The sequence below is a fragment of the Camelus dromedarius genome, chromosome 24 (genome assembly GCF_036321535.1).
Source record: "Camelus dromedarius isolate mCamDro1 chromosome 24, mCamDro1.pat, whole genome shotgun sequence".
NCBI classification, from domain to species: Eukaryota; Metazoa; Chordata; class Mammalia; order Artiodactyla; family Camelidae; genus Camelus; species Camelus dromedarius.
Genome location: NC_087459.1, coordinates 17327360 through 17352574, shown reverse-complemented (window position 1 = coordinate 17352574; position 25215 = coordinate 17327360). Strand labels below are relative to the sequence as shown.

General features: G+C 45.0%; 1 protein-coding gene across 2 annotated transcripts in view; it reads right to left on the bottom strand.

Annotated features, from left to right (window-relative positions):
* Positions 1–5725: 5725 nt before the first annotated feature.
* OTOA (otoancorin) overlaps positions 5726–25215 on the bottom strand; it is a 47430-nt gene continuing 27940 nt past the window's right edge. For both annotated transcript variants that reach the window (XM_031433323.2, XM_031433324.2), the window contains exons 20-28: positions 25074–25167; positions 22424–22553; positions 20506–20693; positions 18944–19099; positions 13130–13272; positions 12785–12921; positions 11924–12021; positions 8189–8384; positions 5726–5950 (exon numbers count right to left, since the gene is read on the bottom strand). In XM_031433323.2, the coding sequence (XP_031289183.2) occupies positions 5880–5950; positions 8189–8384; positions 11924–12021; positions 12785–12921; positions 13130–13272; positions 18944–19099; positions 20506–20693; positions 22424–22553; positions 25074–25167 (1213 nt within the window). In that variant the 3' untranslated portion in view covers positions 5726–5879. The remainder of the gene's footprint in view (positions 5951–8188; positions 8385–11923; positions 12022–12784; positions 12922–13129; positions 13273–18943; positions 19100–20505; positions 20694–22423; positions 22554–25073; positions 25168–25215) is intronic.

Sequence of the window (25215 nt, the reverse complement as noted above, 5' to 3'; positions counted from 1 at the left end):
TAAGGGAGGCTTCTGCCATCATGTCCTCCTTCCAGGTATGATGGAGCCAATCAGTCCTTATGTGAGCTTTTCAGTCCTTGTATGGGCTTTTCTGGTGGTTTTCATGGCAATCGTCAACTGTCATGGCGCTGGTGGGTGTGTCGCTTAGCATACTAATATATTACAGCGAGCCGTATAATAAGGCTTAAGGTCCACTGGAAGTCAAATCCTCCACCATCTCGGACTGGGTTCTAACCAGTTCTCACCTCCTGAGACTTAGATAAGAGTAATTGGTTTCTAGTTGAGCGAGGGGCAGGGGTACGATCCTGGGGGCATCAGCCTTGGCAACAAAAGGGAAAGTTGCTTTTAACCAGAATGCCTGCAATCTGGTGGACCCAGCATCCCCCGCCAAAAAACGTCTCCAAAGAGTCTGTTCAGCCATTAAAGTTTTAAAGGAAAATGGGGGGGGGGGGGTAATCTCAGTTAATCATTAAGCTAGGTGATCAGAGTCCTTGCCATCCCCCAGTGCCTGCAGGCTTGTCCTGATCAACTGCTTGAGCCTGCTCTTCTATGGCTCAGGGAGGCCCGGGAGACTCCAGCTTTTCTACAAACAGGAAACGAAGGTGGTGAGGTACCACAGGGTCCTGCTCCCTTTTACTTGTGTGCTGTCTCCAAACTCCGTTCTTTCATTGCTAGAGCCCAGTGCTCTGTGGGTGTTTGTTTATGGGGACAGTCATGGACTATACACAACAAGAAAAAAAAGCCCCCACATCTGTGCAAAGACCAAGGGTGCCTTTACAAGAAGTCATTCAAGATGCTGCTGATGCCAGTTAGAAAACCGGACTTGATAAGAGCAGGCTGCTGTGCTTGCAAACGCAGGCTATACAGGAGAAGTAAAGGCCCCTCCCCTGCACCCCAGAATCCATGCCCTGCAGGAAGAAAAAAAGCAGGAGATGATACTGGCTGCCCTGGGGGGACAGGAGGCATCACCCTGTTTGGACAAGCAGATCCAGACTTGGGTACCTGGAGTCAGTCGGATGTGACTCAGCCACCTGAGGCCAAATTCCCAACAAGGAAGGCCCCTGGAGGATGAGAGGAGCAAACTTCCCTCCTCCGATGAGCATCATCTCCAGAACAAGCCCAGGGCTCAAGGCAAAAACCTTAAATACTATTTTACTACTTTATCATCTATGTAAAGACAAGTTTTCACAAACAGGGTCCCTGTAACCCATCAGAACTCAGGTGCCTCTGAGCCAAATTCAGGGTAAAATTTAGTGCTCTTAGAGGTCCTGTGAAACCAAGATATCCATAACCTATTTATTATAGAAAAAATAACACTTCCTGATCAGCTGCACCCATAAAAAAAAAACAATTAACAGGTATCCAAAAATTAAGAAAAAGGAAGGGAAGGAAAGTCATTCCAACCAGTTATTAGCATCAGAAAATCCAACTCAATTTTGTTGACGTAACGGAATGGTCCAGGGGCAGATCTGCAGGTACAGTTTGATCTAGGCTCCAAAAACTTACCAGAACCCAATTTTTCTCACATCATCTCTTAACTCCATTCTTCTCATTCCATTTCTTAATTCCATTCCTTTGTAAAGCTTCTCTTCTCACCATTGAAAAATGGCTGGCCAGTTCACGTCCAGAAAGAGAAAGAGTCTGTCTGTCTGCCTGTCTGTCTGTCTCTTTCTCTCTCCTCCACAGCTGTGATTGGCCCATCCCTGAATCAACCACTATGGCCTGGGGAATGAGATATGACGGTTGGTTTAAGTGAATCAGAGCCCAGCACTGGAGCTGAAGGTGGGGTTAATCCCATCTAATCCACATGAACAAAAGTCCCAGAGGGATTTTTCCCCCAAAGGAAATTCACAGGATTGTGGGGAAGGAGGAACTGATGCTAAATCACTTTAAGTGACAAATTTAAAAGATAAACAAGCATACCAGGCCTCCCTCCTGCCAAGAGGCAAAAGATCCTAGTGCAAGAGATTGAGGGGTAGGATGCCCACCCAAGGAAATGTTTTCCCAGAGAGGGGATCATGATCATCCACATGTTTCCCGGCTAAGCTTATATTCCAGAGCTAGTCTATTTCAACCAAAGATGGCCGCCTGGCTCGCAGCAACTCATATACCTCATTCACTTTGCTTCCCCCGCACTCATTTCCCCTAATTCTGTGTATTAGTTTTCCATTGCTGCAAAACAGATTGATAGAAATGTAGCAGCTTAAATAACACACATTCATTAGCTCACAGTTCTGTAGATCAGAAGGCTGAGTGCAGCTCAAATGGATTCTCTGCTCAGCATCTCACTGGGCTGAAATCACAATGTCAACCGGGGCTGGGGTTTCATCTGGGGCTGGGGTCCTCCTGCAAGATGGCTGCTTGTTTGCAGACTTCAGTTCCTTCTGATTGTATGACTGAGGTCTCCGTTTTCTTGCTGGCTATTAGCCAGAGACCTCTCTCGCCTCCTAAAGCCCATTCTGGGTCCTTGCTTTGTGGTCTCCCCATAGGCTGTCTCACATTCTGAACATCTCTGTCATCAGGAAGAGCCTGGTTCCTTTAAGGGTGCACCTGATCAAGTCAGGCCCACCCAGATGATCTCTCTTTTGATTAACTCAGTCAACTGATTAGTAACCTGGTCATGGGAGTGACATTCCCTCACATGCACAGGTTCTGCCTACATTCAAGGGGAAAAGATTACACAGAGTGTGCACACCAGGGAGTTCAGGGCCACCTTAGAAGTCTGCCTACAATAGTTAGGTAACTGAACTCTTCTGGAATCAGCCCTTTCCTGTTCAGTCAGTGTGATTTGGGGTAGCATTGACCTGGCCTTGGCCAGTTTGTATACTCCACTGTCCTGACCAGAGTGGTCCATTTAGAGATGTCACCTGCCCCAGGTAAGCCCAATCAAAGCGAATCCAGGGACTTTTGCTGACATGACCAGGAAAGACCAATTTCTCTCCCTTAGTAATGCTAAAATACTAGGCTATGTGTCTAAAGCCGACGGTGGCCACCAGGAAAGGAGAGCCTGCCTAGCAAAGAAGCCAGACCTAAAAGCAGAGTAAAAAGATAGTGAGAGGGGAATCAACTCCTGGAGATGTTGTCAGAGCCACTGGATCCAGCCAGGCCTGAATCCAGAACCTTTCCTAGCTCTCAGAAGGCATATAAATTGAGGGTCCTATACACCACCTATGGGTGAGAGAGGGACTCCTTCTAGGCTGACTGCTTACCCAGCTGTGTGGGCAAAGTGTGATCTGGCAATTCTGCTGTGCTTAACTGTTCATTACATATACATTTTTTTTTATAGGCAGGGCATATAGATGTTTTTAAAGGCCTTCAGTGGACAAGGATGGGCAAAGAACTTTTAAGGACAAAGAAATACTTAATATTTAATGTTAAGTTGTTTACTGTCTCTTCCATAATGGCATTTATTCAGGAAAGCCAGGTAAACACACACACACACACACACACACACACACACACACACACACACATATACACACGTGCACAGCCACCTCTCTTTGGCAGTGGAGCCCATCCCAGCCGCTGTGGCTGAACCCCCGGGTACCAAGACTAGAGAGAATAGCTTAATTCTAAGACACACTGGGTGGCATGCTGAAGTTGCAGAAAGACTTTCAGCCCCCATCAAGCTTCAAGGTGGGGGTTCTGTAAAAGGATCTAGCTGGGCACTATTCAAAAATTCTAATAACCAGTATGGCACAGGTCCTGACTAGTCAGCACCATGGCCAGCACCCTGTGACCCATGTGCCAGTGACCATGATACCCACAAACAGCTAGGGGAAGTTGCAGAAGGCTGGCAATTCAATGATTCAGTTGACATTGAAAGGTGAGCAGAAGCAGCACCTGCAGTGTGACCTGCTGCTTTCCTGCGTGCAAAGGACTGCACATTTCAACCTGAGACCCCGGGGGTCCTGCAGGGCATGAGCTAGATTTGTCTTTCCTGCCTGAGGCAATCACCAATTATATGTGCTGTGAGGCAAGCTGGCCTCCCGCCAGAGGAGGAGGTGAAGGGATCTACAGAATCTCTCTCTGATCTACCTTATTAGAGAAGTTATAGAATACTGGTCCAGGAGGCAGCACGGGGCAAAATAAAAAGTCAGGCAGGATTCAAACCCTCACTATCTGAGAGGCCTTAGACAAGGGTTCCTTAACCTCTCTCAGGCTCAGTCCTCTCATCTGGAAAATGGAAACCAACAGCATCCACCTGGCAGGGTGGTGATGACGATGACATTAGCTCGTGACACAGGTGATGCCCTCAGAGCAGGGCCTGGTGCATGAAGAGCCAGCCTCCAAAACAGGAGCTATCATCATCATCCAATCCTTGAATTAAACCAAAACCAAATAATAAGAAGGGGAAGTGACACACAGACCTACATGACATTGGCAGCATGAAGTCTGACTCAAAGGAGAGCTGTTACTGCTTTTGGCCAGGGTAATCCAAGGCTGGAAGAAAGTGGGAATGCTGATCGATGTCCAAGGCCTCTCTGATCGGAACCTGTGCAGACACCTTCTCTCCTGGTGTCCCTCTCCCAGCAGCTGGTCTGGCCCATCTCACCTGGGGCCGGGGTTTGTGACAAGATAAACGATCTGTGCTTGAGAAGCAGCATTAGCTGCCACTTCCCCGCCAGGATGAAAGAAAGCCAGATCAGACCCCAAGTAACACCCACAGGGCCACACCCTCTGCACCCTGGTCTTTTAATTTTCTGTAATAACCACGTCACATCTGAAAACACACCAGCCTCTACAACATCTACCTATGATGTTGTTTTTGATCCATCCACCTCTGATGGGACACCGGAGATTTTTGGAAACTCAAGCAGGCTTTTCTTCTTGTCTCCAGATGAGACATCTCCTGTGGATGTGTGACTAGGAAGAGGACACAGGATGTGCTGGTGGCACCACAGAAGTACTCAGGATGCTAACTTGCCATGTCAGGGATGGTGTGCAAAACTTTAATGATTGAATCTGAGAATGTGTGAAAACAGAAGGGGTGGCCAAGCAACCCTTCCTGAGCCAAAGGCCAAGAGCATCCTGGGAATTTCCAGAGCTAACTCCATCCCAGCCTTTAAAGGACTGGGCGAGTGGGCCACGTTTGCTCTGCTGTGCCACAATCACAACTTACACAATGTATTTTCTTTTATTTCAACCCATCCCCAAAGCCCAGAGCAACTTAAAACAAGATCCACCACCTCCATCAAAAAATAAAGAAGTATTTTAAAAGTTGAACTGATACTTCCACAGCCATTCATTCAGCTGACTCCCAAAGAAATGGGAGGCATCTGGAAAATGTATTTAAAAATTGATTTAACGTTGAGCCATGTTAAATGTTTTCATTTCCGAGCAATGCAATACCCACCAAAACATCAATTAGTCCCAGCAATCAGGCAGGAGTATCGGCTTCTGTTGCAAGATTCATTTATTTCAGCAGCTAAGATGGAGAAATCCAATGCGGCCGGTAGCTCCGAGGAAGGGAAATTCAGCCAGAATAGAGTCCAGATCAGGCCTTGGCAAAAAACGGTGCCTTGGCCTGCACCCTCTGCTCTCCAGCCTCTCCCTCTGGAGAGAGGGCAGGAACTCGTCTGGAAGGTCTTTGTGCCACTGACAGAAGACACCCTTCCTCCCCACCGCTTCTCTGTCTCCCAGTCGGAGAACAAGGGAGGCTGAAATGAGGCGGAGAATGCCTCCAAGGAGGACACGAGTCTGCGGAAGAGTGTGCAAGAGCATTTTTAATAACTATTCTTCCTTTTCGTGCCTCTTCAGTTCCACGGCCCCCGAGTCTCCCTGCCTCCGTTGAGGCTTTGAGTCGGGGTAGGGGACACCCACCATCTCCACGCCCTTGGGCCAGCTCCTTGGGTCCCAGGGAGAAGCACAAACACCACTCACCACACAAGCTTGGGCATCAGAACCAGCAGAGGGCAGCCCAGCCCCAGACCCCGGGAGACCGAGGCTCCTAAAAAGGAAACAAGACAAGCGTGCACAGGGGGTCTCAGCAGCCAGGGGAGGATGGACGCTTCACGCCAGCGTCTCCCTCTGAACCACCCACTAGATCTCACCAAACCTTGGTTTGCTCATCTCCTAAATGGGAATAATGACCCCCAGATTGTGAGGGGGGAGGGGGCAAATTAAATAAGACTGTGTGAATCAGTGAGTCCCAGAGACGCCTTCAGCGTCAGTCAACTGGGGAGATGGTTAAATATGCAAATTCTGGGATCCTCCCCCTGCAAATTCTGATTCAGCAAGTCTGGGACCAGGCCCAGCAATCTTGGTTTTACAAGCATCACTCCCAGGTGATTCGGATAAGGAAACAAATTTAGGAAACGGGAGATTAAGAGCCTGGCCCACAGAAAGGGTTCACCCAACTGTCAGCCCCCGACCCCCACCCACCCCACCTCCCGGCTCAGGCCTGTGGGGTGAATGCAAGAAGGGATCTAGGCTTCTCCTGCCTGGCTGTGTGCCCATCAAAATTACACATACCCTCTGACCCTGCAGTCCCACTTGGAAGAGTTTGCCCTGCAGATACTCTTGAGCAGATGCAAAGTATATAAGGCCATTTGCTGCAGCATTGTTTGTAACAGGATAAAAATAGTAACAATGGAACTGGGTGTTCCTATTCAGAGATCTGGTTTAATACGGTTATGGAGCCAGAAAACCAACAATGCGTGGATATGGAACTGTCTCTAAGTTATATCATCAGGTGAAACATGCAAGGCGCAGATCAAAGTGTATAATAAGCTTTTGTAAAAGTGCAGAGATCATGGATGCGCATAGAATATCTCTGGACGGATACACAAGCCGGTAACATCGGTTGCCACTGAGGAAGGGAACTGAAGACATTTCACTGCAAACCCTTTCAGACCTTTCATGTTGTGAACCGTGCGCATTGTCAGCTGTGTGCATTGTATAACACACACACAACACTGTGACATTTAAAAATAACTTTTAAATGTATGCATATCATATTTCAATGAAAAGGTGTGAAAATGATCAGAGTAAATCAAAGGGCATGGCTTCTGTTTGCAAGTGCCACCTCTGGCCACCTGTGGCTGCAGAAATGGGGACTCCCACAATTTGCCATCCCCAAGGAAAGCTGGGGCAGACCTGGAGATATTCGAGTCAGAAAAAAGTCAAGCAGAGGTTTATGGTGGAGAATTTAGCGAAGCACCAAGCTCTCTTTGCTCTGTGGGTATTTCCACCTGCTGTCCCCTCTTCCTGCGACACTTTCCACCTGGCTGGGTCCATCTTCTCCCCAGTTTGGTCTGCAGCTTAGAAATCACTGTCTTCGGGAGGTTACCACGGCCACTCCCTGCTCCCCCAAGCGTAGGTAGCTGTCTCTCCCGTGTGTTCCCTGGGTACCTGTGATGGCCTCACAAGCACCTGTCATACTGCCTCATGGTCGCCTGGGTGCTGACGGCTTCCCTCACCCCCACACTCTACTGGGAGCTCAGCAGGGACAGAGGACACATCTGGCTTGTTCACAGCTGCTTCCCGGGAGCCTAGCACCATGCTTAGCCCAAAGACGGCGCTCACTAAAGATAGAAGGAATCACGAAGAAGTGAGAAAGTGAGGGGGTGAAGGAGAGTAGGACAGGAAGGGAGAAAAAAAGGAAGGAAAGCCACCCCCCGGATTCCTCCATCTCAGCTCAGCCCTTAGTCACCACCACCTTCCTCTGCTGCCTTCCTTCCCTGGTTTATCAGGTTTGAAATCGTCGTGCTCATTTACAAGAGAGCCTTACCTGCCTTACACACCTCTGTATTCCCAGCCCCTACCGCGGGCGTGGCACAAAGGAGGTGCCCAGTACATATCAGTTGAATTTACTAATTAATACTGGACAGTAAGAAGGACTTAGGATGCAGAGGAACCACTGAAAGCACTTCAAGTCCTGAGAAATTCTGATTCACTGGGTTCTGGATGGGGTCCGCGGAACTGGCGGGTTTTGTTTTATTTTTTAAAGCTCCCTCTTCTCCCTTCCCTTCCCGCCCACCCCCCACCCCGCCTCTCCCCGTGACTTTAAAGTGATCTACTGAGAATCATTTACAAATGCTTGGTAGGAATTTTTCTCTGAATGCAGAATCTCCAATGAATGCCAGAGACCCCACCCTGAATTTTAGGAAACTTCCCGCCCCAGGTCAAGCAGGGCGGACCTAGGGACGGGAAGGGGATTAGCAGAGGGGCGGGGTGGTGGGCTCACCTGGAGGAGAAAGAGAAGAGGGGGTCCGGGTGGGGCTGGCGCTCGAAGGCGCGTCTAGCCAGGAGCGAGTCTTGGCGCCATCTAGCGCCCGTTGGAGGCTATGCAGTTGCATCATGCTGAGCTGCCGGCGCTGGGCCGGGGTCACGGCCGCGGCGTTCTCGGGGCCCAAGGAGGCGATCTGCTCCGCGGACAGCTCCTGCAGCGGAGAGAGAGGGCAACGCCGTCAGAGGCGCCCCTCCGCGGGTTTCCCAAAACTCGGACACCCGCCCGGGGCTGCACAATTTTGCCGCACCCATGTACCATTTGTGCCCCTCTTCAGAATTTCTTCTTAAAATCAGATCACTCTTCCACTCCTAAAACAAATTTATTTTAAAACGAAAACTTTTCATGGAAATTTCCCAAAATGGAAAATCAGAATGACTTGCAATAAGTACTCCTTTAAAATATGCCAAAAGAACACAAATATTTATAGATGACTGGATAAAGAAGCTGTGGTGTGTATACACACATACACATGTATATACACATATACATACAATGAAATACTACTCAGGCATAAAAAACAATAATGCCATTTGCAGCAACATGGATGGACCTGGAGATCGTCATTCTAAGTGAAGTAAGCCAGAAAGAGAAAGAAAAACACCGTATGATATCACTTATATGTAGGATCTTTTAAAAATGACACAAATTAACTTACTTACAAAACAGAAACAGACTCACAGACAAGGAAAACAAATTTATGGTTACCAGAGGGGAAGGGAGGGTGGAGGGATAAACTGAGAGTTCAGTATTTGTAGGTACCAACTATGATGTACAAAATAGATAAACAACAAGGACCTACTGTATAGCACAGGGAACTATATTCAATACCTTGTAATGGACTCTAATGAAGAATATAAAAAGGAGTATAAATGAATCACTATGCTGTACACTAGAAATTAACACAGCACTGTAAATTGACTGTACGTCAATAAAGGTAAATAAATTTACATGCGCATTCTTCAAAAATGTTTCCTTTATAAATAAACAAATAAAATATGCCTAAAGAAATAAACCAACATTATTGAATTTTAGCTAAATCTGTTGGCCAATGGTGTCTGAACCTGAGGTCTCCTTAAATAAAAGGGATGGGGGTGGATTTTAAAAGTGCTATAGAGGTGTCCAAGACATTTTAGCTCCAAATTGAGACTTCTTCCTTGAAATAATCAGTAGTAAAAGATGAAAAGGAAGTCATGATTTTCTCACTGTGTGACTTAATGTTGTTTAATACAGTGCAAGGTACCCCCCCAATGCTTCAAGTCCCCCCTGAAAAACACCGGCATGGAGGAGAAAACACACACCTAAAGGGCAAAGACCTGAATCTGTGTCCCAGCTCTGCCATATACCAGCTGTGTGACCTTGGGCAAGTCGCATAGCCTCTCTGAGTTTTTGGACTAGATGTGGGGTGGCCCAGAGAACTCATCTCCCATGCAGATTCCCATCCTTTGGTAAGACTGCCTGACATCACAGGAGTTCTGTGAGGACTCAGTGAAGGGAAAGTGTGGTACTCTATTAGCAATGTCTGCCATGGACACAGAAAGTGGGAAATTCTGCATGCACTCAGAATCCTGAACAAGATGTTTTCTGAAGTCACTTCTAGCTTAGAGGACCTGGTGACTAGTTCTAGTGGATCTGGAATGAGATGGGATGGCAGGGGCCTTTAAAGTCATCCTACTTATTTTCTAAGAGCCCCAAAGCTTCTGAGAAGGGGGGGGGTCCTGCTCCCTCACCCTTTCCTCTTCTCTCTTTCACCTTCTTCTTTTCTGTCCAGGCAAATGTTTCCCTGGAATCATGTCATTCCCCTGCTTAGAACCCTTCCCTGCCCCCAAGGACACAGCACAAGCTCCTGAACATGGTAATGAGACCTTCCAAGCTCTGGGTCCTGCCCACCTCTAGCATCCTCCCCACTGGCACACCTCACTCCTGGAGAATGGACATCCATTGCTGCAGCCCCCAGGAGGCAGCATTTCATTTTGCCTTGGAACACTGTTCCTCCCTCTCCATCTAGCTAACCTGTCCTGCAAAATTCAGCATCACCTCCTCCCTCTTTACCCTCTTCCCCCCTCCCACACACACACAGCAGACGCACTCTTCTGGCTTACACCTTGTATCTACCATTGACACAGAGTCTGCACTATAAAAATTATCTATTTTTCCAATGTTGCTGCCTCACAACCAACAGGCCAGAATGAATATCAAGGCCTACTGCATCGTATTTTAAAAAATAAATCCAAAGTGGTTGCGAACATTTAATTATTGGGAGACTTCACATGAAAATGAGACTTCTGGATCTTTTTTTTTAATTTTTTTAAATTAAAAAAAAAAAAGGAAGATCTAGCAATATTGGGCCCACATTGTTACACTGCATCAATGTGCCAGAGACGAGAAGTGGCTTCTCTATTTCGACAGGGCTCTCCAGTTCACCTCAGTTCCTTCCCAGGCCACTGCACTCCTCTACATCACCTTTCAAGCCCCTGAAGGCACTGTGTTATACCTCTTCATCGGTGCATCTCAGGTGAACTGAGCTTGGAGTCTACCATGATGTAGGTGGTCACTAGGAATTTCTGGAACAGGTAAGCTACAAAGTGCATTCCAAACAAGACCAATCTGCCTACCCCAGAGGGGAAGTTCTACTAATTTCCCCTAAACAGCTATCTCACCTGATCTGTGCTGGGAACTGTCCTGGGTGCTGAGTGGTTCAAGGTCAGCTAAATGTCTTGAAAGGAAACAATGATATGGCATCATGGGAGTGTGTCTAGCCTTGTGTGGGTGCCCTATCCAGTTCTGGTGGACAGAATGTGTTTCCAAGTTACCCAGCAAGCAAGAACACCAGGGCCACTCCTCATCAGAGCAGACTGTCCCCATCAAACCTTCTCCTAACCTTATTCGTGGACAGGAAGCAAGGACCTCTCAGTGGATGGATACTCTGCCTCCCTAACTTCAGTTGACCCAGTTCAACCCTTTCAATTTTTTCCATAGCCATTTATCACCTGTCCTATTTTGGCTTCCTTAACACTTTTCTTTAAATCAATTAAAATATTTTTACTTAAATTTATTTTAAAAGGAGATGTTACACAAGTCCACATTCCCTCATCTGCAATTCTGAAGTACAAAAAGAGCCTAAAACTGAGTTTTTCCCCCAAGTTAAAGACAAACTTATTTGCCAGCAGAACCTCACCTGAACTGATGTGAGACCATTTATAGTCTCTATTTATTCCAATTAGTGTGATTTGTCACAGATTTTTTTCATGGAAATATTGATGCATTTGCTTACAAGGTGCTTCCTCAGATCCTGCTGAAGGTGTTAAGTAACAATACTGTAGATGCACAGTGAGCTTTCTAAAATATGGAAAATTCCAAATTCTGAAATACATCTGCCCTCAAGGGTTTTGGATAAGGCAATATGAACCTGTCATGCCAACATAAATAGAAAATCAGTGGCTACGAAGAGAAGGAAACCATAAAAATAGACACAATTAAAAGCTAAACTCGAAACTGAAGGAAAAAACTTAAAAAACAAAGACACCTAAAATTATCTTATGATCCATCCACTGCTGGCACACAGCTCTCCTCTGGCCCTATCAGCAGAAGCTTGGTTACAAGTCCCTGGAATCCAAGGCCTGCCATCTGCTCCCCTGTTGTGATTTGAAATGGGGTCAAGTTCCCACTTTCCCTGAGGAACTGAGAACCTACTTTGAATATCTCATCAGGAAGGCATTTGATTGCTGATGGCTGGAAATATGGCATCAAATCGTTGTTGAGCATTCGGAGCTCTTCCTTAGTTAATCCAGCTGGGGAGAAAAAGGAATCATGAGGGTTTAGCTCAAGCCATCAGAACCCCGCTTATTAGTGGTGCTCATTGGTGTACACATCTGCGTGCTCTAGGCAAGCATCATTGCTTTACAAAAGGCCCTGAAAACCACACTGGAGAATCAGGTTCCTTAATCAACTCAAAAAAATAGTAATAAATAAGTGGGTCACATTAGCCCTGATTGGTCTCCTACAAGGAAATGTATGCCCAGAAGGAGCTTCACTTTACACAAATTTCAAATTGTGTATAAACCCATTTTGCAGCCAATTAAGTAACATTCTAAACCAGTTTAGCTACACAAGAGTCACCAAGAGAGCCTGCTTAGAAGTCAGATCTGGGTGGGAAGGGATAGACTGGGATTTCAAAATTGTAGAATAGATAAACAAGATTACACTGTATAGCACAGGGAAATACACACAAAATGTTATGATAACTCACAGAGAAAAAAATGTGACAATGAGTGTGTATATGTTCATGAATAACTGAAAAATTGTGCTGAACACTGGAATTTGACACAACATTGTAAAATGATTATAAATCAATAAAAAATGTTAAAAAAAAAAAAAAGAAGTCAGATCTGCAGACCCCACCCTCTGCAACTTCAAGCCATGAAATCTAGCTTCTATCATAACTCTAGAGATGGTCACCATACATGGCCAAAGATTCTTTTTGTTTTTGTTTGTTTTTATCTTCAGATTTAAGGTTGGAAAGGGAGAGAAAGGCATGCTCAAGGTGCCCCTTACCTGCAATGGTCCCAAGTTCCTGCAAGACAGAGCTGGACCACTCTGTGGGCTCCCCAAACACAACTTCTGCCTTCCTCTTAAACTCCGTCAAGACTTGGGTACTGCACAGCAGGGTCCCGATTCTGGCCACCACCACCCTGGTTATGAGGGAGGGATATAGTGTGAGCTTGGGAGATTCTCCAGCCAAAAACAATATGCAGAAGGTAGGTAGGCTCAGCTAATCTCACTCCCTGTTTTAGCCCAGAAAGGTAGCAAAGCATCGGGAAGCAGAGAGCATCTTGCTGAATGAAAGAATGAATGAATGGACCAATCATTGGCCACCTTGCACACCAGTGTTTTGGTTACCTGAATTCTGAGATCTTTATAAGTGAGATTTCGGTGATGTTCATGGCACACAGGATTTCACCAAGTCCTACTAAATGGAAACTCTTCAGATCCTGGATACTACTGCCCGAATCCTCCAGGAACCCTTGCAGAATGGATTTAGCCTACAAAAATGTGGAAGGATAGGAAATAAACTATCCAGGGATGATCAAGACCTCAGAGCTTGAGGGGACAATGAAGCTGGCCTCCTGACTGACCCCCACCCTAATCCCCTGAACATACTCCCCATTCCAAACCATCCTAGCCACTCATCCAGGTTAACCTCCCTCAGGTGCTGCTTCTACTGAGTATGTCCTCTGATCTACAGAGGTGTCTTTAGGCCATGAAGCTCTTACATCCTTCACCAACATCAAAGACACCTGTACCCTGTGTCTGTGTCTGCTGGCTTATTTCCTTCAATCACTCATGACCTTCAGATAGTTTGGTCATTTAAGTTCTTCTGCATCAGGATCCAAATTTTCCAGCATCGATTTCCTCAACTTTCTGACAAACCTTTGTAATGTTCTGCCTTTGGGCCTTTGCTCAAATCAGTACCTCCATCTGAAATGCCCTTCCTGCAGTCCCAACTGTTAAAATCCAACCATCCTATTATTTGGGGGTTCAAGTCAAGTATCACCTTCATGAAGTCTTCCCTGACTACCTCAGCCAGAATGATTTCTTTTTTTCTCTAAGTTCCTATAGAAATAGGTTTGCCTCTCACTGTTCAATTCTGGAGAGTTGGACATCAAATGCTTTGGTATTAAAAACCACATAAGAATCTCTTCAATGAGCTTTGATTTAAGGGGCTGATGTGCACTGTACGGTCCCTGTAATTCTAGTATAGTGGCCATTGCTGTTCATGCCTTTCCCTGGAGGACCATCTCTCTGAAATTCTTACTTCATGTGGTTCAGTTGGAGCTAACTGTATTCTGAGGTCCAGGGGTGATGCTTTGGCCTAGTTCTGGCCAGTTAGGTTATCTCTTAGCTTGGCTGCTGTGATTGGCCCTTGATGTGATCCAGTCAAATGCAACCAGGACTTTGGCTAAAACAATTAGAAGAGAAGAGCTTCCTTTACTCTGGACTGGACCTTAGAAGGATAAACATCTGAATCTGCTAGAACTCACCACACAGAAAGAAACTCTCTGAACAAAGCCAAACACAAATGAAATCAGCATCAAAAAATGGTGAGAGATCGATTCCTGACGATAGTGTTGAAGCACCTGGATCCAGCCATACCTGAATTCCACCCTTGACCCTTTCAGTTATGGGAGTCAATAAATTTCTTTCCTACTCCAGCCATTTTGAGTCAGGTTCTCTGTCACTTATAATTAAATGAACCCTGATCTACCTATGTTGAACCTAAGGAAGGATCCAAGTCTGGACCCTCAGTGCTGAGGGGGTCAGATGCAAAAGATTACAGAAGGACAAGAGCTCATGAGGCAAAGACAGGGGAGAGACATCCAAGGATGAACAGCTCCTGAATGGAAATGAGGGTCACAGGGATACAATGACTCTTCCCATCTCCCTTTCATCTCAGCCCATCCCAGCACAGCATGGATCACTCCAGTGTCGAATGAAAGTGTTGGCAAAGATTGGGAAATGTTGCACTGGGATTCCACTTTTCACACAGCTGTTGCCTTTCTATCCCTCAGGTCTGTTTAAATGCTACCTCTTCTGAGAAGACCTCCTAGATTTCCCCCCATCTCAAGTAACTTCCCTCCCCATTATTTCCATGAGCACCTTGTCCATTTTCTGCTTATCGCTTATCACAATTTTTTACATTCTTCACTTTGATTGCTCACTTTTCATCTGTACCACCAAGCAAAATCTCCGAAGACAATGACCATATCCAGCTAGTTTACTACTCTATCCCGGACACCTGGCACAATGCCTGGCCTATGGGTTCAGGAAGTGCTTTTTGAAAAAATGAATAAATGAATGAACATCTGACTGAGTGATCTATAGACATTGTACGCAATATGTACTCTTTTGAAATGGCATCAGATTACCACCATCGCATGATGGATTGGCTTCAGAGGAACTTGCACATCGGACCGGTCGGTATCTTCAAGTTTCCCTCAATGATTACAAAGCTCACAGGTACTATAAGAGAATTTCAGTAGCATCATGTTTAGATTTAAATGTCTTTGACTGAATGTGAATGTGTATCCAAAATAATTACATAATAATTTTTAATATAATAATAATATTTATTGAATGCTTACTGTATGCCTACACTGTGTTGATCATTTTACACATACTATCTCATCTGATCCTCACAACAACCCTAGGAAGTAAGTATTGATATTATCTCTTTGTCACAGATGAGGAAACTGAGGCACAGAGAGGGTAAGTAACTCTGCCAAGGTTACACAGCTAGTGGATAATGGTTCTAGGATTAAAACCCAGGCAATCTGACTCCAGAGTTTCCACTCTTGGCTGGTGAAGATGTTTGCAGATGGAGACTCAAGTTAGCTTTTGAACTTTTCTTATTAAGTTTTCACAGTCAGGTTTCACGCATTGACTCATAGCAATCTGTGCTCCCCCACCATCAAGCATGCCCATTTTAAAATGAAAGTGCAAAACTACAATTCAAATAAAATGACTTTGAAGATGCAACATTAAATTGTCCTTGCCAGTGGAACCTGGGAAAAAATGCAAGCTCAGCCTGCAAGGTGATAAGCCAAAATATATTTCCTCGAATGACTGGACCAGTGTATCTGTAATGATCTCAAGACAATTAATACCAACACTTTTAGGCAGTATTAACCGCTGAAAAGTGAATAGCTGTAAGATTTCAATCTCTCTGTTCATCCCTCTGGCTTCCATAATATTTTTTTTTCCCTTTATATTGGTTTTTAAGCTGAACTATCTGTTAATGTAGCTCCGCCAGGTCTGACTGTTAATCTAGAAACATGCATTTAAGGGTTTGATTGGGAGCTGAAGTTGAGGAACTGACTGCAAATGATACATGCAAATGTTAGGTTTTCATATCCTCTTCAAACATGTTGATAAATCTCACGGCCACCCATGGGAATTAAAAATGGTGCAAAGGGAAAGAGATACTCTAGTTTCTAAGTTGGATATATTTTTCTGTTTTCTTCCAGACTGAGAATAGAACGATTTGAATATTGGAAGTGTGCTGTCGCACTTCTCAAATCAGTCAAACCCAGCTTTAGAGTCACAGAAGCCCAGGATTACAGAATGTCAGGGTGGAAGGAACTGTAGATTGGGGCGGGGGAGGGGGGGTCTAATCCTCTCATCTTGCAAATGAGGAAGGTATTAAACTGCCAGAGGGAGGATGGTGATATGATGACAGCGATGACAACAACAATGAAAACAACTAATTTTTGACTCCTACATCCCATTGTTCCTATGGGCATTGCCTGTATGGCATTGTTCAAATGTTTTACATATATTAAGTCATTTAATCCTTATGGCCAGGACCTCCATGTTGCCCAGCTCCACGGGGGCACAATTCACACCTTGTTCTACTTCAATGGTGCCACTCTGAGTCATGTAATATGGCAATCCTGATTACGAGACGCTCACGAGAGTAGGGGACATGACTTGACTTTCCCTGCCCAGCACCCATTCTCCCTTTAGTTGATAACACCATGCTTTTCCTTTGGTGAACCACCTGTATTCACTTCCTCTTGCTGCTGTAACAAATTTCCACAAACTGAGTGGCTTAAAACAATACAGATTTATTCTCTTACAGTTTTGGATGTCTGAAGTCCTAAAATGGGTCAAGAAGATATCTTCCTTCTGGAGGTTCTAGAGAGAATTCATTTCCTTGCCTGTTTTAGCTTCTAAAGGTTGCCTGCATTCCTTGACCGGAGCCCCATTCTGCATCAAAACCAGGAACACTACACCTTCAGATCTCTCTGTGTGTCCTCTGCTCCCATTGTAATGTTGCCTTCTGTATCTATGGCCCTCCTGCCTCCCTATTCTTTTTTTCATTCTTTTTTATTGAAGTATAATAAATTTACAATTTTGTGTCAATTTCTGGTGTACAGCATAGTGCTTCAGTCATACATATACATACATTCATTTTCATATTCTTTTTCATTATAGGTTGCTACAAGATATTGAATATAGTGTTATAAACTTGTTATTTATCTATTTTATATATAGCAGTTAGTATTTGCAAGTCTTGAAATCCCAATATATTCCTTCCCATCCCCTTTACCCCCTGATAACCATAAGTCTGTTCTCTACGTTTGTGAGTCTGTTTCTGTTTTGTAAATAAGTTCATTTGTGTCCTTTTTTTTAGATTCCACATATAAGTGATATCATATGATATTTTTCCTCCTTCCCCTTCTAAGGGCCCTTGTTATTACATTGCACCTGCCGGTCCTAAAATGGGTCAAGAGGATCTCTCCTCATCTCAAGATGTTTACCTTAATCACATCTGCAAAGCCCCCTTTTGCCACATCAGGTAACATACTCACAGGTTCCAGGGATTAGGACGTGGGCATCTTTGGGGGCTTTGTGCAGCCTACCACGCACGCACTCCCCATTCTCGGTCCACGTGGTCATGGTGAGACGGGCTCTGCTCCCTGATGCGTGCGGGGCCAACCCACATATCCTACCCCTGACCAGACAGTTAGGAGTGGGCACTTTCATGATTGGAGTCAATTCTGGGACTGGTTCAAAAATTAACGAGAAAGGGGCACTCTTTTCTGGGGTTGCTAGTTGGATGATAGGTAAGCCCAGTGCTGAAAATGACACCTGAGGGAAGGCTGCCCGAGAATGAAGTTAACCCAGAGCAGCTAAGACTCCCCTTTCTAACAGTACGGTGGGTTCACTTCCCTCCCAATTGAAACAATTAAATTCTAGAGAGAACTTCTTCTTTATCCTACGAAGGGTTAACTGACACCAGAATCACTCTCTCACCATAAACAATGAGCAAACTGAACAAAATATATTGGACCACTGGGAGCACAGGACTATAATCCTGGAAGAAGGAAAGCTAGTAAGGCGAGCCCTCAAATTACCCATATTCACTGCCCAGAGGCAATTTCCACGCCATGGAGGAGGGAAGGGCACCTAAACAAGCCCAATGTCCAGGCCTGGGGATACAGAGGATCCAGGTTCAGAGAGGCCAGGGGCAAATTTGGGGGGCAAATTCCTGGAGAGGAAAAAACTGCACAGAGAGAGAGAGAGTTCCAGAAATCTACAGAGAGGTCTTCTCAGATCTGGCTGACTACTGATCTCCACGTGCAAGGAACAGAATGCCACATGAATATCAGAAAAGGCATCAGAAAGCATAGGCTGAACAATCCCCAGAGCTCACGTGGAGCTGGAAAGAGGTCACCTTCCCACCAGCCAGAGAGGAGAGGTCTTGCAAAGCACAATGCATTTGATAGAGTCCTCAGGAGAATCATGATAAATTAACTACAGAATAAAGGTCACTCCAGACTCACCCTTATAATGCTCAAAGGGCAGCCTCAAAGGGATCAAATTGATTGGAAAGTAATTTAAGTGCATGCCAGAACAAAGCCCAACACTCTTCGAAGGAGTAGAACTAAATCAAGCGCTCAAAGATGTAAAATTCACGATGCCCGTCAGCCAGGCTAAATTACTAGGCTTGCAAATAAGAAAATATGGCCCATAACTAGGAGAAAAATTAGCTAACAGAAACAGACTTAGACAGTGATGCTGGAATTAGCAGCAAAGATTTTTAAAGCTGCTATTATAAATCGCTTAAGTACGTTCTAGGATCTAAAGGAAAATGTATACAAAATTGAGACAGAAATAGACTATTTAAAAGATCCAGAAACATCTGATTACCTGCCCTGGGGTCCATCCTGTCTGCTGGCTGAGGGAAGCCACAGCATCGATGGAGCTGAGATCCAGCTGCTCCAATTCACTCTCGTTAAGAGCCAGAGCAATGTGCCCCAGGGAGACGATATGGTACTCTTTCCAGTAAGAAGGCAAGTCCCAAACCTTCAGGTGAAGAAAAAGTCAGATTAGACTGACCATTACCGACAGTGTTTAAAACAGACATAGGGTAAGTTTCTTTAATATATAACGTGCTTTTATAAATCAATAAGAAAAAGATGACTACATTTGTTTTTGTTTTTTTTTAGTAGACAAAAGACATGAACAGGAGATTCACAAAAGAAGAAATAAACATACAAGAAAAGCTCAGCCTTGATTATAACTAAAGAAATGTCCATTAACAACAATCAAAGGATACTAAGCTGGCTGATCATATTGACAAGGAGTAAAAAAGAATGATAGTGGAAAGATAAGGGGGAAAGGATACCCTCATTTGTTGATGCTGAGAATGTAAAGTGGAACACGCTTTTCAGAGGGAAACTTGACTATATGTATCAAAAGCTTTTAAAATATTTATACTGTTTGACTCAGAAATTTCATCTCTGGGCATTTAGCCTAAGTAAATAATGAGACAAGTGCCCAAGGAAATATGTACAAACATGTTCCTTGAGGCATTTAACAAATATAAACAATCTAAAAGTCTACAACTAGCTTAATAAATAAGGACTAGCCATAAAATGAAATATTATATAGCTATTTAAAATATCAATACAGATTTATATTTCTGATATGGAAAAATATGCACTGTACAGTGTTGATGTGGACAGCAAGTTATTGAATAGTAAGTGAATATGACACTATTTTTGTAACATGTATATATGAAATACACATGAAATATATAAATATATTTTACACACACATACAGAAGTCTGGGAAGCCTCAGGTGAACGTACCAAAATATTAACAGGGTGTATCTCTGGGTCAAAGATTATGACCGATTTTCTTCTTTATTATTTTCTGACTCTCCTACAACAAACTTGGATTGCTCGTATAAAATTAGAATTTTAACTTTAAGGCACTTAATGTCTAAACTCCACAAAGGTAACTACATAGACCACAACTATCCTAACAGCTGAAACTAGCCACTCAAAGGGATCTTTGCAAAGATGGCAATTTACTTCCAGTCCTCCCTGTCTCTTTTCTGCTAGGTTTTCAGATGAATTTGCAACAGATTCTGAGAAAACCTCCTGCAAGCAGTAATGGGGTTCTCCAAGTGGGGAAAGAAAAGGCACAGCTCCTGGAAACCACCTTGGTCAGAAGCACCAGAACAGCCACAGTCTGATCTGCTGAGCATCCCTTAGATGCCAAGACACAGCCCTAAGAGAGGAAGGAACTAGACATTTCTCCGTTGCTGAGATAATGACTATAACTCTGAACTGATGCTGTAGGATTTCAACAAGATGACCCAGGGGGAAAGTTCTCGGTGGGGAGGGGGTCCATGCACCACAGGGCTCGGACCATGTGTTGGGTTTTTCCCTCTGCTGAGTGCTTCCTCCCTGAGGCGGGCTTACCTGTACCGCCTTCTCCTTCAGGGTCCTCAGCTGAGCGGGGCTGAAGCCCCTGACGGCCCCCAGCAGCTCCACGTTCCTGCTGAACACATCCTCCTCCAGGCAGAGCAGGCTCTCAGGAGCCCAGCAGGCATTGGCTTCAGCCAACTTAATAATGTCATCTGAAGAGGGAGCGGCGACTCCATGGCAGCCTGAAGAATGGAGCCGAAGGAAGGGACAGGGAATTTCAGGCCAGTTTAGTCTGTTTCTTTATTGAAATGAGAAATATTCCTCTCCAGTCGGATGTATCCACAGGAAGCAGTGTAGGGTAGAAACTGAGTTCAGGGACTCAGGGACCAGTATGAATCCCACTTCTGCCATTTCTTGCCAACAAAATTGTGGAAATGCCAACTTTTGGCACAGCCACAAGCACACAGTAGGAGCTTTGCAATATTATGACTGGACTCCAAGCTGCCTTAAGGGCAGCAGGAGCTGGTGGTGAACAGTTCTGTTCTGGCTTTAGATTCAAATCCAAAGCCATTTAACCCATCTGTGCCTCGATTCCTAGTCTATAAAATGAGGATAAAATTATCTCCTAGAATTTGTATGAGGACTACATGTATTATTACATATAAAGCACTTAGAACAATGCCAGGTATACAGCAAGGACTCATTTATGAATGTTACTTGACATTCACGTTGGCCATTTTTATTATTTATGCTACCTGCCACCACCACCCCATGCATTTGAGTTTACAACCCAGAGTTAAGGCTTCCTGAATTATGAGGACAGGTCACTTCCATCTAAAAGGAGGGTGATTCGCACCCCATGAAAATCTTGGTGGAGGCTGTGGTCTTCCCATCTAGGAAAGAGGAGAAATGGGTTACATCTTCCTAGGCAACGGGAGAGACCCATCCATTTCAGTCCTGAATAAGCTGAACCTTACTAGTCAAACAACTTATTGACCAACTCACACTCGAAATATTGTCTTTGCCAGCCCAGATGTGCCCAACCTGAGAGAAAACCCAAGGCTTTTTGTCTTAAGAGCAATCCTGGATTTCTTGTGTAGAAGCTGATGAGCCCTGATGCTGACAGACTCGTCAGCCAACACCTGGGTGGGGCATTTCCCAAGCCCTGTGGCCACGCCGCTCTCACTGCACCTTCAGTGGAAATTCACTGGACTCCAATCAAGAGGCAAAACTGGACCCCACTTATGTCTGTAATTTATTGCCTAGCTACCCCTCACCCCATCTGAAAGTAAGCTCCTTGAGGGCAGGGATTTTCGTTTGGCTCACGTAGTCAGTGCTCAGAAATTGTTTGTTGCAAGAAAGAAAGTACGCACAGAGTGTCAACTCCTATGACTACAATTATTCTGGGGTCTGGTTAACTTTGTCTCCTGTCTGGCACAAGTCCGCACTTAATAAGCACACATCTATCACTGCAATAATAGCTAATGCTTGCTGAGAAGTTCCTGCATGCCAGGCACTGCTGGGGACATGCTTATAAGTTTAAACCCACTAATCTTCACAATAATCTAGTGAGGTAGGAACTTTCATTATCCCATTTTACAGGGGATGAAAACTAAGGCACAGAGAGGTTAAAGAGCTTACCCAAAGTCACACAGCCCACAAGCAGTAACCCCAGGATTCATATCCAGCCAGCCTGGCCCCCACAACACCATTCATAGACACTTAGCCATTTTGGCCCTTAAATCAACCGCTTTGAAATGTCTGTTGTACATAGTCACCCATTTAACGTCTCGGCCTGCGTAAGGAGAGCAGGATGCGATTCCAAATCACTTTGCAAAGATGTAACTCTACAGCCTGTGGATTTTTCCCATTCTGTTGCTTTGCAAACACTACAGCCAGTGTCCTCTTGATACCAGGGACTCGGCCAAAGCCCTGCCAAGGGCAGGGGACCAGACACCCCCAAAACACTCACTAGGGCTGGCGTCAGAGCTGGGGCTCTCCTCGCTCCTGTTCTGAACAGATTCAAAGACAGCCCAGAGGAATTCTTTGGGGGGCAAGGTCCCAGCCATCTTGGAAGCTATTTGTTGAAGGATATCAGGGAACTGCAGGGCAGAGAAGGCAAAAGAGGAGGAATGAACAATCATTAATACACACTTAACAGACTATATAGTATAGTGTAAATATAACTCTTATACACACTGAGAGACCGAAAAGATTCATGTGTTTGCTTTATTGCAATAGTCGCTTTATTGCAATGGTCTGGAACTCAACCCACAGTATCTCCGAGGTATGCCTGTAGCAGCTTCTCATATAAATTTAATCCCCAGCCCAACTAACCTAGCCACTACAAAGAATCATATAAAATGATACCCAACCTCAATAACAATCCAATATATCTTCAGTAACATAAGAACATATTATTTTTCACCCACCAGATTGTCAAAAATAAAATAAAATAATAACACTTAATGCTGGCCAAGATGTAGCAGACAGGCATACTTGTTTCTCTGTGGGACTGTTAGTTAGATGGTGCATCATTTCCAGGGCAATCTGGTAACATCTATTGTAATTGTAGGTGTGCCTACCCCTTTCTGGTTTGGTAGTGTTTTTAAATTTTTTGGTGGTGGGAGGAGATAATTAAGTTTATTTATGTATTTATTCATTTAATGGAGGTACCAGGGATTGAACCCAGGACCTCGTGCATGCTAAGCACACACTCTACCACTGAGCTATACCCTGCCCCTCCGTATGGTTTTTAAATTTTCATTTAATTCATATGTATTATAAAAAGAAGGAGGAGAGCATTATCTCTGGGTTCCAACAATGTGGTGGCTTCTGGTGGCCCTGGAGAAGGTGCCATCTCTCATCCAGAACTGATACACTTTGTCAAGACTCAGGATATTTTGGGTAGAGCTGTCCATGAGTCCAGAGAATTCATCAAAGTCTTCCCTACAGCTATGGGTCACTGTGTTCCAGTTGCCCAAAGAGCATGTCCCCAGAGTCATCCAGGATATCTACTTCTAATCTTCAGAATCAGAGACACAGTCGAAACCAGTCATTTCCAGGCCTGGCTGCAGGTGCGAAGCACTCAGGAAACCCACAGATACCCAGGCCTCGCTCTAGAAATTCTGAGACCAGTTGGTCTAGGGTGGGGGCCGTGTATCTGTCCATTTTAGAATCTCCCCAGTGATTCTCATGTGCAGCTAAGGTCACAAGCAACTGCTCTCAGATAAAAAGTTAACTATTTTTTTTGTTTTGGTGAGGGGAGTAATTAAGTTCATTTATTTAATTTTTTAATGGAGGTGCTGGGGATTGAGCCCAGGACCTCGTGCGTGCTAAGAATGTGCTCTACCACTTGAGCTATACCCCACCAGCAATAGTTAACTTTTAAAGAGGAAACTGCACAGAAGAGTACTTCCATTTTATATTTTTAAAGGGAGAACATGTAAAGCAGGAGGAAGGTTTTTCAGAAAGGATGCAGAAGAATCTGGGAACAGAAGCTGCCACTGAGGAGAGACCTAGGGGATCTCAGGACCTAGTGGCGTGGGTGGACACTTCTTTTCCTCCTACGGTCTTTGGTATAGTTGGGATTTTTCTAACCAGGAGCATGTATTACTTGGTCTATTAAACATTTCAGTCATTAAAATAAAAAGTTGAGAGAATAACACAACAAAACACCCATGTGCCCACCACCCAGCTTACAAAATAAAACATCACAAATATAATTGACAGCCCCCTCCCTCACCCTTGGCCTCTGTCCTTGCACGTGTGAGTACAGGGGTGAGCGTGTGTGGATGTGCTTTGCGGTCAACCTGACTCTTGTTCAGCAAACACCACCACCTCCTACCTGACCCTCCACCTGCAAGAAGGAGACCCCTGCCCCACTGAGATGGGCTTGGTCATGTGACTTGCTTTGGCCACTAGAAAGTGACAGCTGGCCATTCTCCAGCCCAGGTCTTAAGGAGGGCTGCCCTTTGTGCTCCCTCTTCTGGAGTTTCAGACTTTCATGGTAAGAAGAACAAGCTCCAGGTAGCTTGGGCCCCAGAGGCAGACTCAGGAAACAGGGGTGTCCCAGTGACCCAGAGACCAGTCAGCTAAAAATAAGTGTTTTCTGCTGCATGCCAGTGAGATCGTGTGGCTTTGTCACATAGCAGAAGATGACTAGCCCGTGCTCATTTGGCGTGCCCCTTGGCCTTGTCTAACTCTTGAACAGTTATTCCAAGTAGAGTGTTACACCTAAAGGCAATGCTCAGTAAAGATCTGGTTTTGGATTGAATACATTTGCCCATGTGATCACATGGCCACGCGCAGTGGTGCTGGTGGGTGGGACCCCTCGAACGGGCACGCGTGTGGGAAGCACACAGCGGAGCGGCAGCTAAATGACGGCTCCCAGGCTGTGCACAGTTGCCTAGAAAGACCCAGCATACTTTTAGCTTCTGCCTCACTTCCTTTTTCTGAACCTTGGACATCTTGGAGCGGACCTGGAAACATCTGAGCTCTTTGAGATAGGGAGGAAGTTTCCAGCAAAACAAATTGGCAGCAAACCCAAGGGGATATCACTAACCACACTTTCTATCCCCTTCAGACTCCCTCAGTATTCTAAAGACAGAACACAGAGTTACCTTGGTGACAACAGAGCTTAATTCAACTGCTGAGAAAAGTGCCAGAAAGGATCCCAAGTCTTTTGTAGTCTCTGCTGTCCAGTTCTGGGGGAGCCTAAGAAGAGACAGCAAGCAGTAAACTGAAACACAGTGCTGTTGCCTT